At 46.2% G+C, this 18183-nt stretch overlaps 1 protein-coding gene across 8 annotated transcripts in view; it reads left to right on the top strand.

Annotated features, from left to right (window-relative positions):
• Nucleotides 1–18183, top strand: part of TSPOAP1 (TSPO associated protein 1) — a 65928-nt gene that overhangs the window by 46029 nt on the left and 1716 nt on the right. For 2 of the 8 annotated variants that reach the window (XM_021415300.1, XM_021415306.1), the window contains 9 exons: nucleotides 2613–3728; nucleotides 4320–4449; nucleotides 4605–4756; nucleotides 4943–5111; nucleotides 6506–6577; nucleotides 6960–6995; nucleotides 9078–9181; nucleotides 11091–11162; nucleotides 12326–12454. In XM_021415300.1, coding sequence (XP_021270975.1) covers nucleotides 2613–3728; nucleotides 4320–4449; nucleotides 4605–4756; nucleotides 4943–5111; nucleotides 6506–6577; nucleotides 6960–6995; nucleotides 9078–9181; nucleotides 11091–11162; nucleotides 12326–12454 — 1980 coding nt within the window. Of the gene's footprint in view, nucleotides 1–2612; nucleotides 3729–4319; nucleotides 4450–4604; nucleotides 4757–4942; nucleotides 5112–6505; nucleotides 6578–6959; nucleotides 6996–9077; nucleotides 9182–11090; nucleotides 11163–12325; nucleotides 15958–18183 lie in introns of those variants that run through there. The other 6 variants (XM_021415305.1, XM_021415304.1, XR_002443923.1 and 3 more) reach the window with 6 other exon arrangements.

The raw sequence follows: 18183 nt of genomic DNA, 5'->3' as shown, positions 1-18183 counted from the left end.
TGATCTGCCTGTGTTACAAGAAAGCATCCTAATTTCTTTTGTGTGATCAAAGAACAGATGTAGTTCACTGATGCTGACCTGCTTGGCTTGTAGCCTGCAACGCAGATGGGGTGGATCTGGTGAGCATTAAATAGTCAGTAGCAGAATGTGTGATGAATCTGGAGCAAATTTTCTGCTGCTCTTTATCCCCTTCTGAAGGGTGGGGTGGGGAGGTTGGACCTGCAGGGCAGCATGTCAGGAGCCTAAGGAGAGCCTGGTGGCAAAAAACAAGGCACAAGCTCCCTACACTGCTCTATGTTGTGGAAGAAGATCATAGAATGGCCTGGGTTGAAAAGGACCTCAAAGATCATCGAATGCTGCTGAGTGCAGGGTCACCAACCACTAGACCAGGCTGCCTGCAGCCACGTCCAGCCTGGCCTTGAATGCCTCCAGGGATGGGGCATCCACAACCTCCTTGAGCAACCTGTTCCGGTGTGTTACCACCCTCTGCATGAAACACTTCCTCCTAATATCTAACCTAAACCTCCCCTGTCTCAGTTTAAAACCATTCCCCCTTGTCCTATCACTATCCACCCTTGTAAACAATCATTCCCCCCCCGTTTATATGAACCCTTCAAGTCTTGGAAGGCCACAATGAGGTCTCCCCGGAGCCTTCTCTTCTCCAGGCTAAACAAGCCCAGTTCCCTCAACTTTTCTTCATAGACGTGCTCCAGCCCTCTGATCATCTTAGTGACCCTCCCCTGGACCCACTCCAAGAGCTCCGTGTCTACCAGGTGATGGCAGAAGTTTGGCCAAGCCTCAGCAGAGCTGTTTCCTAGGCTTCTGCATACTCAGTGACCTTCTGGCTTATATCAAGTCTCCTCAGCCAACTCTTTCAGGATTTCTAGGATAAGGAATGGAGGGATTCTGATTTTAGAATGTTTGACCTCAAATAGATTGTTTAGGTTTCTTCTTGATTATTAATGGACTGCAGAGTCCCAGATCCTTCTAGTGTTGTAGAATGTCATTTTCCTTCTTTCACTTCTTTGCACTTCCATAGCTGCAGCTTCCACTTTCTAGGAACCATTTAATATATAAGAAGTCAAAAGCTAAGGCCACAACTCTGTAAATGGCTAAAATAAGTCTTACTGGACTGATATTTGTGGTTGCATTTATAAATTTGCATATTAATAATTGCTGCTAACAAGGGCTTAAAAGGTAGAGTCTAGAGTGCTTGTCCTACGGAGAGAGTTTTGGGAAGCTGAGCTTGTTTGACCTGGCAAAGAGGAGGCTAAAGGGAAATCCAGTAGCTGCCTGCAACAATTTTAAAGATGGTTACACTGAGAAGAGTGCCAAAGTCTTCTTGCTGGTAGCAAATAATACAGAAACAGGTAACAGCTGCAAGTTGCTGTGTGGTTCATGTTAGACACAAATACAAAATCTTTTCCCAGGTGAGAGTTGCAACCTGGGGACAGATCTCGTGAGTCAGAGGTGGAGGAGCTCTGTTCTTTGGTGTTTTCAAGCCTCAGCTAAACAAAGCACTGCTTTAGTGTTTGCAGCAGTCCTGCTTACAGGTAGATTGCACTAGATTGCAGTCCTGCCCTTGCAAGGAGATTCAACTAGAGATCTCCAGAGCACCCTTCTAACTCTTTCTAAATACAATTCAAGACCAGCTTGGGTTGGGAAAATGTTATGGAGGCTGGAGTGATCAGCAGGCAGCTTCCAACTGCCGTTTTCTCCCTCTGTGGTTCAGTTTTCAGTTCTGCATTGGCATGCTCATGGCTATAGCTTAAAACATCAGTAGCTACATACGTTTTGTAAACTGTAAATGTTTTTAGAACATGTCATGATGTAAATTGTCAGGAAGGTTGGACTGCAAACCTCCGGATCTCTTCTAGCCTAAATTATGCTCTGCTTCCAGGATTCTACCTTTTTATTTTAGTATAAATGTAGTAAGAGGGAAAACGTAATGTGGACAGTTGGTCTAAGACAAATTTTAAAATTTAACAGTGTTTTTCCAAAAGGTTTATGTGACCCGGTAAGCTCTTTCCAAGCCTGCAAGTGAGATAGAAGCATGCATGACTCCCTGGAGCTATAGGATTTTGCTGTGCAGGGTCGTTTACTTATGTTATGTATTGTGAGGACAGAGAGATAAGGGAGGGAGATGGGTCCTCATGTGGTCACAGACTGTGAGTGTGTGTGCAGAGATATTCCTGTGGTTGGACACTGAGGACACTGAGCAGCTCCAATGTGCAGTGAGCAGCCTCAAAGGAACTGTGTAGCTCCTGTCCCCCATCCAGACTGGGAATGGTGGAGCTGTGGGGGGTCCAGCAGACAGCACAAAGGGTGTTGCAGACAGTTGTGTAGAGGCAGGGCCTGGGAGGGAGCTCTTCCATGCATTGGCCTTTCTCGCTTCCCACTGCATTGCTAGTTCATCTGATTGTCTTTTGCCAGAAGACCCATTGCTTTTGTTTGCTTCCTACCCTTGCTTCTCTGCAGCCCTCAGTTGCCGCTCCATATCGCTGTGCTGGGAGGGAATCAGCTGTAACTTTTATCTCCTTTTTAATGCATATTTCCTCTCTTTTTTTCCTTTGCTTGTCCTGGCTGTGGCTTTTCTCGGGGGCTGGGTACAGATGGATCTTTGTGATACTGACAGCGATGAGGAGATTCTGGAAAGGATACTGGAGCTCCCGCTTCAGAAGAATCACAGCAAGAAATTATTTAGCATCCCTGAAGTGACTGAGGATGAGGATGAGGATGAAGATGAGGATGAGAAGTGTGTTACGGAGGAAAAGGAAGATCCTCAAGACTCCTTGGAAGCACCTACCTACATTGCAGGAAGGTCTGAGAAGCCACTAAGCACCCAGGATCCCTTTCTGAAGGCAGATCGTAGTGATTCCTCCCCGGATCTCTCTGCTCAGACTCCACAGGAGGAGCAGACTGCTAAGGAAAGTAGAGAGGGTGCTGACCACATGAACCCCAGATGGAGTCAGAAAAGGGCAAGCTGGAACTGGGGCTACCAGGAGAACGATCTGAAATCTGGGAGTGGGGCAAGCCCCACTCGGAGCAAAAAGAAGGGAAACTATCGAGAGAAGATCCGGAGTCGACCTGAGATGGGTAGGAAGAGACAGAATGATTTCACAGAGCACTGCAGTCGTCTGCTGGGCAACTGCAGCCAGATGGGAGGCGGGTTGTACAGAGCTCCCAGCCTCCGGGAGGAGCTGAACATTGTGAGCAGCTCTGCTGGTAAGGAGGGGTTTGATGCGTACACTCGTGCTAGGCAAAGCGCCTCTCGAAGAAACCACGGAAAAGCAGTGGTTTCAGGGTTTGCAGAACCTACTGGGATGGCAGCACACTGCTCCAGCTCCAGAAGCCTGGAAATAGACATTGAGTATGACTCTGAAGACGATCAGGATTCGACCTGTTCATCCCCCCCTGAGAGCAGGCTGTGGCCAGAAAGGGCCCAGAGCTGTCAGGGGGAATGGAGCAGTTGCTCCAGTCAATCTGAGGTTATCCACACAGATGGCAGAAGGAGCCTGACCAGGCTGGAGAGAGTGGAAGAGCAGGGTATGGAGTGGGCTGGGTCTCCAAGCCGGCACCTGCGATCTTTCTGCCGGGAGAAGGAAGCACTGAGGTGTGAGAGCAGCTCTGAGGAGCAAAGCTGGGAGCAGGACTGTAAGTCACCTGGCTGGAGAAGGAGGCTCGAACATCCTTGGAAGGGGATACGTAGCACCTCCTTGCACAAAAGGGTTGGGTGACTTTTCCTATTCTGGCTTTGAAGCAGCTTGCAGTGGTGTTAGCTTCCCTTCTGCTTCCCTGGCCTGCCTGTATCTTGCTTTGTTCAGTGTTGTCCAGAGAAAGGACCCTTCTCTAGGATCATCTGGAAGAATATGTGGGAGATTCTGTAGTTCTGTGCTGCTCCATGGCTTTTCTTGTATTAGCTGCTTCTGCTTTTCCTGCTAAACGATCACGTGTCACCGATGCAGTATTCCTTTTCGCAGTGGGTCTTCCTACCTACAGCAAGAGGCTGTGGGACCCAAATGAGAATCCCCGGTGAAATAAGCTGATTCATGAAAGCTTTCTGTAGTTGACTGTAATGTCATTGCTTTCCCTTGAAATGTCCTTTCCTGCATCCTCACATCATTGGTGCCAGGCAGGGTGCCTGTCTGCGTTTAGCTCTCTTTTCCAACTCCCATAGCATTTTCAGCTCTAGAGTGTCCCTGAAGAGGAATGTTGCATTTGGATGCACTGCTCTTTGTGGAGTGCGTTTGGGCTGAGCGCTGTTCACATGAGTTGGAAGGCAGAGGCTGCTACTAACTCTCTGGTGGTTCCTGTTGCAGGCGTCTGGTAATAGAGATCCTAGGGGCCAGGAGCTGCCTGGCTTAGCTGCCTGGCAGAATCCCAGCAGAAGAGGGAACAACAGGAGCTTAAGAAGAAGCCAAATGCAGAAGCCTTTGCTTTCTAGTCCAGGTGAGTGGGGAAAGAGGGGAGAATCGGGCAGCAAGAGAGAGGGAGGCTGTTGGAAATTGCACAGGGGGACTGTTGGGCAGTACTTGAGGCACACAGGTCTATGGCAGGGAAACGGTGCTGACATTATCTCTGGTGTGTTCCCTGACTGTGCCTAGGTCCTCCAAGGAGCACTGCTTCAGAAACCACTGTTAAAGATGATAGCATTAGAATATTTGTGGCCCTGTTTGACTACGATCCTGTTTCCATGTCTCCTAACCCTGATGCAGCAGAAGAGGAGCTCCCGTTTAAGGAGGGGCAGATCCTGAAGGTAGGAGCAGACCTTGGTAAACATCTCCTGCTCTGTATGGATCCATTTCTTGTTCAAGGAACAGCATAAACCTTGAGAGGGAGAGCTCCCTCATCTTGTGAGTTTCTTTGGATTCCCTTTCTCCTTTCTCTTTGTGTCTTGGTCCCTGCAGCATAAACAACCCTTGGCCTATCTTTCGCTTTGCAGGTGTGTGGAGACAAGGATGCTGATGGCTTTTACAGGGGTGAATGTGCAGGAAGAGAGGGATACATTCCCTGTAACATGGTATCTGAAATCCAGGTGGAAAATAATGAAATCAAGATGCAGCTCCTAAAGCAAGGGTTCCTTCCTGCTGACCCACCAACGGAGAGCATAGGTACTGTATCTTCTTAATGCATGTGCTGTGCCAGCTTGTGTCTTTGATGAAATGTAGGAAGCTCAGTCACGCTGTCAAGCTTTGCAGCTGGTGCAGCCCACCCAAATGATCCCTAGGGCTTGCCCCTAGGGTCTGAATGCACAGTTCGGACCTCCATGCTCTCCCTTGTTTTGCAAGGTTGTAATTGAGTCTGCAGGGGTGACCCTGCTTGAGTGACAGAATCTGCAATGGTGGTGTCACGTCTCGATGGTCCTGTGGGTCCTGAGGCACACAGTCAGTACCGTTCATCTTGTGGCTGGGTGCTTTTTGGTAGGTTTGTGACTCACGGCCCCTCTCACGTCTAGGAGGAGCAGAGATTTTAGTAAGGCTTTTCTCACACTCAGAACATTCGTGATGTATCTCTTGAGTGTATCTTCCGGTGCTCAGAGATGGCCAGATGCCTGTGGTGACCTTTGGTCTGTGTGGATGTACAAGGCTCTCTGTCCCCTGCCCTGCTGTGTGCTCTCAGAATAAAATCCTCCAGTATTCTGAGACTGCAGGAAACAGTGGATTTGAGGGTTTTCAGAAGAGTGATGGTAGTGAAAAATACACCTCACAGCAGTGTGGGCACAAAAACCCAACCCTGTTTCTGTAGGCAGCGGGGCTGCATGTGCCTCTGTTGTTTTCCTGCTCCCTGGTAACTAAGGGGGGGCCTTGGCGTGGCTGGTCTGGGAGCTCCTGCAGGCTCAGCAGGGGACTCCTCGAGGAATGCATATGCTGACTTCTCCAGAAGTCCTCTTTTCACTCTTCTGGAACTTCAAGGGACATTTACAAGCATTGAGGAGCCACACGGTTTGCAGGGGCAGTGGATTTGTTTGAACAGTTTGCACAGTGGAAGGCTGAGGGAGTGAGGCTTCATTAGCCAGGAGAAGAGACCCAATGAGACAAAGACTTGGGCAGCCTGGTCCAAAGGCAGTACTGACCCTGCTCTGTGCAGAAGTTTTAGCTAGAGACCTCCCAGGGTTCCTTCCCACCAGAGATGGTGGGATACACCTCACCTGGCATTTTGCAGCTATTGGTGGTACAAAGGCTTTATTTTATCCTTCTGATGCTCCTTCTGAAAGATAAAATGCAGCAAAGCAGTGAAGTTTGTGTGCTGTGTGCTGTGAAATCACCAATGGGCAAAAATGCAATGTGGATTTCTGTGTATACTTAGGATGTGGATCGTGCTTCAGCTGGGTCCACATACGGTAAATGGAGACTGGGGCTGTGTGCACAGAAATCATGGTGTCTGCTTCCCAGGGGAAGCATGTCATGCCACTCTGTTGCCTGTTCGCTCTTCAGGATGCTTTTCACTTTCCGTTCACTGTCTGTTTCTCTTGTCTATTTATTTGCTTTTTTGGATTTTTATTAAGGAAATGGCACATTTTCTCCACCTCCACGCCGCCAAACCGTCCCTCCTCCAAAACCCAGACGCTCCAAGAAAGGTCTGTGTCACCCACTGCTTCCTCTTTGATTTTTTGCAATAGGTTTACAAACTGCATTGAATTTGTACTACTTGCTTACAGGACCCTCAGATGTTTGTCTCTGTACGACTGCTAGGAAGTGGAAAGAGAGCCCATCCCTGCTGGTGTTAAGTTTTTAACAACAGTGATGTCTTTTAGAGTTTTGGAGCTTGACCTCTGCGTCTTACTACGTCCCTGAGTCATGGTTACTGGCTTAGACTTTGAGTTGCATGAATGGTTTGCTTCTATTGTTTGCTGCTGTGATCTTTGTTCTTTTTATTGTTGTTTGTCAGTTGTGTGGTGTGGGTATCGTTGAAAGATGGACATCCATTGATTGGATACTTCCTTTTTTTTTCCCCAACAGAACTGGATAAACAGGAGAAGTACAAGTCTCATCCAGGTGAGAACTGCTCTTTATTACTGTGAGAAGAGGAATGCTGCATTGGTAACATATGATCATAACAAACACAAGTTTTGTGGTGTCACGGCGTTATCTATGGATCTGTGTCTGTGACAGGGGACAGCAGGCCCACAGGCCCGGAAAAGAGAGAAAGGAGGAAAAAAGAAGTGTTGGTGGTTTAGGTGCTGGTGTCATGGTTCTGTGACTTTTGTTGTCGGTATTCCACATCATTACATCATGTAAAGCACTGGCAGTTGAAGAGTTAATTCCCTGGTTACTGCAAACTGCCTTTTTTGGTGTGTGGTCCTCCGAGGGGGAGGGGAGGAGGTGCACTCCCCAGGGGTCTTTGCGTTGGAAGGGGTGGTGAAGCCTCCTGGGGGACGTGGGGTCTGTTCCTCCCTGCCTGGTGGAGCAGCACGTGGTCCTCCTGCAGTTTACTGTGTAAGACTCTCAGCTTGTAAACTCTCTCTGTTCTGATTTTACTGGCCTCAATTTGGATTTATTTAGTAAAATTAGTTGTTCCTCCTCAGATTGGTGCCGCTGTTTTGTTTTAGATCTGCCTACGAGTTCCCTACCTTTCCCCTCTTCCCTTTGTTTTCCCCAGGGTGTGAGTCCGTGGCTTCCCTGCCGCTTTAGCCACCTCAGGGCTGGCCCCTACCCACCGACAATTTTTTTTTTTTCCTTTTCTCTTTTTTTTTTTTTTCCGGGCCTGTCCCCCTTGTCACGGACGCAGATCCTTAGATAATACCGGGACAGCCGGCCTGGACCGGCCCCATGGCTAATGCAGCAGGGGAGCTGCAGACCCATGCCCTGGGGAAAACAAAGGGAAAAGGGGAAGGGTAGGGAAATCACAGACGGATCTAAAACAAAACAGTGGCACCAATCTGAGGAGGAACATTAATTTACTAAATATGATATCGAAATTGAGGCCAACAAATCAAAACAGAGTTACAAAGCTGAGACTCGTACACCGTAAGCTGCAGGGGGACCAAGTGCTTCTCCGCCGCATATGAAGAGAGGAAACTCCTGGTCTGCCAGGGGGCTTCACCAGCCCCTCCAGGTGCAAAGACCCCTGGGGAATGCAGCTCCTCCCCTCCTCCTCCGAGAACCAAGCACGAAAAAACAGCAGTCCGAGGAAACCAGGACATTAACTGTTTAACTGCCAGTGCTTTACATGATGTTATGATGTGGAATACCAACAGCAAAAAATCATAAAACCATGACGTGGTCACGGGCGAATCCAAGGCCCTTTTTCATCCTTCAGAGCACGGTAAGAAAATGGTCATTCTCAGGAAAGAAGAGCTTTAGTTCTTTAGTAGTGAGTGCAGTGACCTCTGTCTAAGCAGGGATTGTCAGAAGGTAAAGGACACGCATGGTTTTGCTTACTTATCTGATGCTGCAGTCCCTAAAATCTGATGTCTCTTGAGGGAATTCTAACCTTGCTGAGGTGTACTGTGATTTGTTGATGTCAAGCCTGCAAACCTATTACTAAGCCACCCAGTGTTTACCCAAAGCAGGGCATAAATCCATAAGATGAAGGACTGAACAGTTTGTGTTTTCTGTAGTGGCAAGCTTTGTTTTTGCAGACTAAGACTACAAGTAAGTAATGGGGCTGAGCAAGCAGGTGGTTGTAGAAATGCAGTGTGATGTCTGAACTATGAGGCCTGCCTTCCCTTGGTGCTGAGCTCTGTGCTGGTGTGACTGGGCACATGGAGAATCAGTTTTTTAGCTCAGTAGCAAAGCATTACATGAAGGGAGGAGAAATGTCCATTTGAGACACTGTCGTGTGCATATTAAAATAGAAAATAAAATACACAGAAGGAAACATTCCTATATAAGTAGGCAGAATGAGACAGTGAAATTGTGAGGTGTCACCAGTTCTGTGATTGTGAAGTGATGGAGGAGATCAGAAAACTGTTTTACCAGATATCTCTGGGGCCTTTAAGATCTCTTGCCTCTTCAGTTTTCCCCTTGTATTACTTTTACTCAGTTCACTCCCAGTAACAGTGAAGGAGTTGCTATGATTTGGAATATTATTTTAACCTACAGCTCAGTAAATCTTGTTATATGTTTGTCTTGCAGGACAGAAGCGTCAGGACTTTGAAGCTGAACTGCTGACTCCTCGAAGTATGGTGGCTGTCTTTGACTATAACCCTAAGGAGAGCTCTCCAAATGCAGATGCAGAGGTAACCAGTGACTGCTCAGTCCTCTGACAGGTTTCTTTTTCCTCTCTTTTCACTTGTCCTGAGACACTTCGTACTTTGGTCAAAACTAAGATGATTATAGCATGGCAGTATAGCTGCTAAGACAAGCTGGCTTAAGTCTTAAAATGTAAATTTTGCTGATACACTCTGTCATGCGTGACAGTATTCTGTAATCTGTAAATATGAAGCAACATACCCCTAATGATTTTCAGTATGCATCTCTGTGAAGCTATGTGAGCATCTCATGGCCTTGTAGCATCCTGGAAGTGCTCAGACAGGACTGAACAGCCCCTGCTCTTAGCAAGTGATCCCAGGCATCCTGCAGTCAAAGGAAAATCCTGTTAAAGGTTTGAACTGGCTTCTGATACTTAAGCTGAACACGTCCTGGAGCATTTCTGTTGTGTTAACAGGCAAAAATCTATGTAGATCTTTGTTCAGCCAAGAGGACAAGCTCTAGTTTAATGGACTGATCCTGTAAACTCTGGCTTTTCCACAAGTCCCTACATATAGTAAAAAAAGCAGTTTTGTGGTGAAGTATTTCCTATGGAAAGCTTTCAGAGCAGAACCTTTTCTGCAAAAAAAAAAAAAAAAAAAAAAAGATTTTCTGAATTAGAACATGCTCTGACATGCTCTGTTCTTTCTTTCTTTCTGCCAGCATTAGTCTACTCTGGGCAAACATAATGGGGTTTGAATTCAGGTTCTTTCCATGTATACTAAAAAGAATGTATGGCCAAGAGGTGGCACAGTGCATGTAATACTTGCTTCCTAGTCCAAGTGTCTTATAAACAAGAGAATCTTTTTCTGAGGACAGAGTGTTCTGGGGGTGATGAGTTGGCTTGGGAGAGATATAATGAGAGCGTGCATTAAACAACATCCACGTAGGAATTCACACATCTGGCCGAAGATTACTTTTGAGCCCTTGTCAGTAAGACACTGCCCACATTGCAGTGTTGGAGGTGCTCCCCATGCACACTCCCGGAAGATCTGGTCACTTGATTCACCAGGAATTTGGTCACTAGATTTGCTGTTTATGATCCTGCAGTAAGGCCTGGTAGGATCAGCTGTGAAATTCTTTGTGTCTGTGAGTGAAGTTCTCTAGAAGCTTTTTTCTGCTAGGACAAAGCCATTCAGAACCAACAGTAGGAGCCTGCAGCCTCAGGAGAGCAATTGAGTCCTGGGAACTAAATAAGATAAATATATTAGAAGTGAGTCTCTTCCAGCCAACCCTTCCATGCGTGTAGAGCTAGTGTCTTCAGTGGGACTTGACTGTTACACAGCCTATTTGGAGACTCCAGGTCTTTCATCTTAGAGCAGCTGTTTCACTGTCACTGGGGAAATTTCTTCCATTAGAGGAGAATACCTGTATCTTTCACCTTGGCCTTGTGCTCCAAGGAGTGTGTACTCGAGTGGCTGACAGCAGATCACATCTCCTGTGCAGTAATGTTCTGTTTCCAGGTCAGATCTTCCTGTTTATATGCATTCCTGCTAGTAACTAATCCCTGAGCATTGCATACTGAAAAGGATCATCCAAGGGAAGAGGATTTTGTGTTTATATTAAAAAAAAAAAAAAAAAGATATTTCTGATGCTTGTTCAGCTTGTTCTCAGAGCCCCTTTCTGGAGCAGGTGTTAGGTACCATTTTGAAGCTTTATCAAAATTGGTTTCAGGGACACACTTTGCTTTTGTCTTATTTTATGAAATGCTTCCTTAACACTGAATTCCAGTTTCCCAATTTTGTTGTTCTGCTGAATTCTGGTCCTGTAAGTCTTAACACAGTGGCCATCATCACTTGTGGTGAGATTGTACAGGGAGTCCAGGGTGGCCTTGTGTTTCAGGTAAGAAATTCTGGCAGTGCTCCTCTTGTGACCATTGTTCTCTTTTGCTCGTTGCAGGCTGAACTGACTTTCAGTGCAGGGGACATTATCACTGTGTTTGGGTCCATGGATGATGATGGATTCTACTATGTAAGTATTGGGATTGGGAAGGTCCTTTGGCTACGTCTGAAGTCCTTGGAATCCATCTAGTGGCAGGAGAGCAGAAATTAGGGGACAAAACATATTATATTGCTACTGGAACAAATGAACACATCCCTGCTTAGTGCAGACAGATTGTTTCTTCGAACCCATACTCCTCTAAACCTAATATCCAAATGGTTTCAAGTTTCTTTCTTGGCATACCTTGACTGCAGGTTTCCCAAACCCTAGAATACATCTTACTGCGACGTACGTCAGCTGCTGCATCAGCATCTGCTGCAAGCTGATTTGTCACCACGGACTCTGGTGCATGGTCTTGTCTAGGGCAGGAGGCTAAAATGGTAACATAAGGGTAAAAATGTACACTGACCTCTATCCTAACACAAATCTACTTCAACAAACACTGATATCTATTTAATTTACTGTGTACAGCTGGGGACTCTGCCGGCCAGTGAACTGTGTGTTAGAGACATTTCTTAGGTCATCTTTTCTTGTACAGAAAACTTTGTATTCACACATAAAAGATGAGATTCACCTCAGGGTAAATTTGGAAGGGATTTTTGTGAATGTTTTGTTTGACTTCCTTCATGGTGTTCGCCAAACAACGTTGCAGGGAGTTGTTTTGTCTCACCCAACTACTTGTTGATGAACTGGAAACAATTTTTTGGAATGACAGCCAAGCTTGGTTTGTAGCTCTAGATGCCAGTGAGTATACAGACACAGACAAAGATGTTGTACCAGCAGTACTTCATTCTTTAGAAATATATATAAAATATCAGAGTAAATGAAAAGCCTTTAGGTAGCCTTTGGCACAGCCATGTTCCAGTTGCTTCCAGGACATCAGTGGAAATTTTTTGAGCTTGTAGAGGGCAAATAGGCTTCATAGTTTACAACTCTGAAGTGTCTGTGTTCCTGGAATATATTTGTCATGGCTTGCTGTCATCTTTTCTTCCTGTAATCTCTGTGTTTTTACATTCTGAATTGTTCCACAACTAAGCAAGAATGTGAGTTGTGAAATTTCCTGAGGATGATTCCAACATGAGTGTGTTCCTGGGCTTCTCTCAGTCCTAGCCTTCTCTGCGTATGCCTGCTCCTCTGTTTATTTCTGCCTCAGCCAGGAAACCTGATGTGGGAACTGGGTCTTGATCTTGCAGGGAGAGCTGAACCAACAGAGAGGGCTTGTCCCATCTAACTTTTTGGAAGCTGTAACTTCAGATGGAGACATGGTCGAGGAGCTTCATTCAAAAGATAAAGAAGCTTTTTTGCTGAGTGCTGAGAGCCAGGTAAGACTGTGGGACTGCGTAGTACAGACATCAAACTGTGACATGGCTGGAGACTGGGCATTGCACAGCATGCAGCATCTCATGGAGTCATGTCAATTGTTGCATGCAGCTCAGTTCATTCCATGGGAGCTCAGAAGTGTAGAGGGGAACACCAGGAGCTCTTAAAAATTTAACCTTAGTATGAAAAAAGGTTCAAAAGAGCAATGTTTGTTGAATCCTCATGCTCAGTATGGTTAGGTGAGCAAAGAACATGGCAGGTCCCACCAGCAAGTTCTTCGGATGCACACAAGGGTCAGTGGTGAGAAACTGCTGCAAACAAAACAGTTCAGGTGGCTTCCCAGGCACAAAATTCTTCAGATATGTTCATATCCATGCCAAGGATTTCTGGTGTTATTGGCAACTAAACACCAATGTTTTTCCACCTCTCCCAAGTTAGATATATCTTAATCCTGTCCAAGGTGCTTTCAGACAAATTCAGAACATACAGGGGAATTTCTCAAGCAGATCTGACGGATGGATTCACAGCCTAAGGCTTTGAGAGCAACCCACAGATGTGAGGTGTTCCAAGGTTGGGCTATCCCCCTTGCTTTATGTTTCTGATGCTTTTTGAACAAATGCTTAAGAGGGAGATTGGGGTCACCTGCCAGATTCAGTTGGTCCTCAGTGGTTGAGGCCGAAAGTGTGGCTCGTCTTTGGTCACTCCCAAATCCTCCGTGCTGTGGCATTCTAGAGAGTGGGAGATAGGGAGGTACACAGACCCATAAAAGTGTGGAAGAGCAAACCTAGGTCAACTGTGAGCTACTCCTTAAGGCAGTGTGGTGAGCTACTCTTTAAGGCAGTGTGCTGTCCTGAATCTTCCTGTCAGTCTCTTCCCTGATGTCACCCTAGCTTTCTAGCTCCTTGCAGTGTCATTTGTCCTATTTTTTCATGCTCTGCTCCTCCTTTGCTCACTTTCCATCTCCCTGTCTTCAAATGCTGCCTGCCTTGTCTGCCACGGGCACCTTCTGTGGCCCTATCTGCTCCAGGCACATGAAACTTTGTGGGCGCAGCGTTTGTCCCACAGCCTCAATGCCTTCCTGTGAGAGGTGTCAGGAATGCGTCAGAAATAAGGTTTGTGGGTAGTTTACTGGATCATCTTCTAAACCCAGAAGCAGTTTTGGGTCCCTCGTGCTTGTCTGTGTAGGATACTCAGTCCCTTTGATCTCAGCCCACAAGTGCTAGTGCTTGCTGAGGAATTGCAGAAATTAATGAGCTGTTACTACCAGCTGTTACTAGGAGGTTACACAGATCTAATTTCCTGGGTGGAAACAAGTATTCAGAGGGGGTTTTCTTCTCCAGTTTCCCTCAGAACAATTTACTCTTCCCACATTATCTATCTATTAGAGCAGAAGGTGTCAAAGGAGACCTGAGCCAGTACAATTATAACAAGTTGAATTCATAATACAGCTTATTCCACATCTGACATCCTCTCTGGCATCAACTGGTAAAGGCCTGTTCAGATGTCAAAGGGTCGTTATCCCAGCTCCAGTCAGAAATCTTGGTGAAAAAATCATGGGAAGTAATGAGAAATTCAGTTAACCTTTAGGGCTCAGAGAACTGATCTGCCACTTGCAAATGTGAAGTGTGTGGCTTAGCAAATGGTGTTCTATTAATGATGTGAGGTAAGAGAAACCAACAAAGCTGATATACAGAGTGGCATACTCAGTAAATGTGCCCATATACCTGTTTGCATTTCTCTTCAGTGTCTCAATTTCCTCACCAATGAGACATCAGTTTGGCCTGCCATATCCCACGCTGTGACATGCGCTTACAGGATCCCAAGGGCCCATCTGCTCCAGCTGCTTCTGCATGCTGCCCTGCAGTTTGCTGCTGCTCCCTCCGCTCTGCCCTTTCCACTTCTGCTGGGTTCTGCAGCAGATGACTGTTCCCTGGACACAGCAGTTCACCACTCTGACTCCACGCTGTCCTGGTCTCTGCTTCTGCTTTGCAGTCCAGGTCTATCTAAACAGCTTCCAGCTATGAAGGGCATGCTTGTCTCTTTGTAAAAGCAGTACTTTTACCCTGCTCCTAACCCAGCTTGTATTACCTAACTACATTTAAGTACATTCAGTGATTCCTGAGGAGAGGCAGAACCTGACCCACAGAGTTTTTGGCTGTCATAGCAGTCACAGCATCCTTACCTATAAGCAGAACACCTGATGGGTAAGGCAGAAGAAACGTCCTTCTGTAGAATATACGTATTCTAGGGGCCACCCCTGAGCTGCAATAAACTGTGTGATACAGCCATAACTGAGGCTTTCTAGACTCCCACATATTCATTCCATAGTGTTTAGGAGTGTGCTAGTTAAGTATGTTGTTGGCTTGTGTATCTAGCAGAACATGAAAGCATCTTTGGGTTGGGGTGAGTGGGCAGGGAGTGTGCAGAAACTCCTGGCAGCCTCTAGGGAAGCACTGTTTGAATATTAAACATAGCATAACAAGTCTCCCATCAAATTTGCCAGCTTCATTCATCTTGAAAGCTAACTCATCAATGAGCATGTGTCCTCACCATGTATCCTGTGAGAGCTTTGAACTGTGTTAAAACTACTTTACGTCTTAACCGAAGCTTCTCCAGCATGACCAGGAGTGGTTTTTAAATCACTTATAACTTCTTGGATTTAAAGTTTTCACCAGGTCTCTTCTTCCCATTTGCTTTCTCTGTTCTGATGTGACAAAGGCTTGAGAATAAGGACAATTTGTAAGTTGAACTGGAGAAGGTGAATTATTAGAATTATTTCTGAACAAATCTTAAAATGCCGGGAACTGATAAAGGTGAAGCAATTTGACTTTCGAACTGACATAAATTTGGCTAGACTGAGCAATAAAAAATGCAGTGCAAAGAGGAGTATCCAAGAAGTTATGATCACAAGCTAGAGCACTGAAACACTGATGTTCGTCAGCTAGGGGCAGTCTGCTGTAGTGCCGTGGCTGCTGAATGAATCTTTTTGCATCACTAATACCCAGTTTCTGTCAAAGACTGATTGTAAAGCACCTTCAGAAAGTATTCAATTCTAATTGATTTCATGTATTTATTTCTGCCTGTATTATGCACCCATGGCGGTTCTTTTCTTCAGAGAATGAGGAAGAGAAGAGTCCAGTGATAGATATGAATGATACATAGAGAGAGAGCAACCATGTAAGTTTGTGTGAGAAGATCTCTTCCATTTCCCACCTAGTCTGTTAGAGAGTTCCGCACTTGCAGTTTGCTCCTGTTCTTGCTCATAGATGGACAAGCTGCTTTGGGGCTCTGACACCAACTTAAAACCCTCTGGTGGCAGGCCTGTACCTGCTCAGTTAGTTCTGTATTAAAGTGGAGCTGTGTTCAGCACATAAAGTGCTGTTTGGAACAATTATCTGGTGGTTTTGGGGACTGCAATGGGACTGTAGGAAAAGACCTGCTTTGTAATTCAGACTTGCTGTTCTGCCGCTGTAAAAAAAAAAAAAAAAATGTCTCAAAAAAGTCTCATGTAGCCCTTGCAGAATCCTGCTCAGGCTGAGCACACCCCACACTCAGCCTCTGTTTTTCCCTTCTTGATTTTACTCCCTCCTGAGCATAGTCCCAAAGCTCTCTGGTACACCATCAAGTTAAGAAAGCAGTTACATTTAGTCCCTAAAACCAACCTTGTGTGGATAATTGTTCTATCTGATAAACAAAGAATCAATTCTGGGGCTTGGGGTTAGGATCTCCTGTTTTGAGGGGGGCAGCGGGAGGAGCTCTGTGTTTGACTTGCTTTCTAGCATTGCTTTTGTGTAGTTGGGAGAATCAGTAATAACCGAGAGAGCACTGAAAACCACCCCTGACAACTAATACAGCCGTTCTGTTTATCAGCCCCAGCAGCTTTCAGCAGGATCTTGCCAGAGTGGCTTCACCTCCATTTTTCTCATAGGGGGGAAACCCTGATTTTAGCATCCTTTATGAAGGATGATGAAACTATAAACTGATTCTGTTGCTTTTCTGCCATATAGAGGCTTCTGATAATATCTGTGCATGTGTATGAGTGCCTCCATGTGTGGAAATCTGCTTGGGCATCGTGTACCACAGCTGGGAATGAGGACTTGCAGCCACAAAGACAGAACTGCTAGTCATTTCCCTTTAACTGTTTGATATTTGATAATGACGTTGATAACAAGCTGTTCTTCTTTCAGAAAATAATTGTGTCATTTGTGAATTGGCCTGGGTGCCTTCCTCTCACTTTGCATGCAGTTTTTTATGTCTAGGTCGACAGGAGAAATTGTGCCTGGTTTCTTGAGCCGCTTCAAGAGCTGCCCTAAAACTGTCTCACCTTTGCCAGAAAAGTGGTTTCCAGCAGTGCATGGGCTTGGAGCCTTTACTGCCCTGGCTGGGCAGGGACCTTCACACTGCTCCCACGTCCCTTGGTGCTGCTGAGCCAGACATCCCGAGGTGCAACAGTCATACACAGCAGTGTAACGAAGCTATGGGAGGAGCAGAAATCGCAGCTACTTTTCATATTCTTCATTACAGAGAGGCTGGGCTGCTCAAACAACTGTGGGGTGACAGAGCAGTGCTGCATTTGCTTCTAACCCCAGGAAACCTTAAATTAGCGAACCCACAGCACATGAAGTGTGTCTGTGTTATAGGTATGGCAGTGATGTTATGTTTATGCATCTGCTTGATTCAGCAGTGTTATCCAGGAGCAGTATGGGACCAGGACCAGATAATCTCCTCCTGCCAGTGAACTGCAAGCAGCTGCTGCTGTGTTTCTGACGCGTTTCCTCTTCAGGGCATGTGTCTTTGCTCTTCAGTATTGTTTCCTCCTGTCGCCTGTGTCACTAACTCATCTTCTTCGATGGAGCTGTGGCTGCTTACAGACCCCTAAGGAGCATGCTCTCGCCTGTCCCAGATATAGTGAGAACCAAACAGTGCCAGTGTTTCACCCTGCCAAGGAAGAGCGCTTTTCCTTGGTACAGTTCAGCATCTGTCATGTTGTGTTTCGGGATGCCAGAGTAGGATATTCAGCAGGGAGCTTGAAGGATTATTTCTCTGTCAAGCACATCAAGGCTGTTTTGTGAAAGCTGTGTGGAAGAGAAGACAATGGGACAGATGCTCTCCTTGGCTTCAGCAACCAACAAACTCTTTCCTGGTGAATGCTGCAGTTTCTTGGGAAAGCATGCCCTGACAGATCAGAAACAGTCGCATGGTTGAGGTGTACAGACAACAAGAAGAGACTGTGCAAATGAAAAGGCTCCTGCTGGGATCTGACCTACCGTCAGCATCTTGGGAAGAGGAAGCTGAGCCCAGGAGCAGGGCACTGTGATTTCCAAAAGCCCTTTCCAAAAGGAGCAGTGTACAGTGGATCATTGGAGCTGTGGATCTTAGTTCATGTTCTCAAATGCTCGTGTTGCTTGGGAGCATGTAAGTGCTTTGTGCCACTTGATCCAAGGCTCCTGTGTGTCCTGCTCCATCACAACCTTTTTGTCCATTATTGGTACAACTGCAGAGAATCAGACGTGCTTTCTGACCCTCCGATGACTAAATCTGATGGATGCTGAGCAGCCTTGCAAGGTTCTGAATTTATTTTCCATGACAAAGTGCTACCACTATTGCAGAAGCCCCCCAGCTTAGCCAGCCTCCGTGAGCTTCTGAATGTCTTACACAGCCCTTGTTTGTTTATCTTAATGGCCTGTCCCAGGGTGTGTTGTGAGCCCACTGGCTGCAGGCATCCACCAGG

The sequence above is a fragment of the Numida meleagris genome, chromosome 18, assembly GCF_002078875.1.
Source record: "Numida meleagris isolate 19003 breed g44 Domestic line chromosome 18, NumMel1.0, whole genome shotgun sequence".
Lineage (NCBI taxonomy): Eukaryota > Metazoa > Chordata > Aves > Galliformes > Numididae > Numida > Numida meleagris.
Note: the sequence above shows the minus strand (reverse complement) of the source record. Positions and strands in the feature narration are given on the sequence as shown.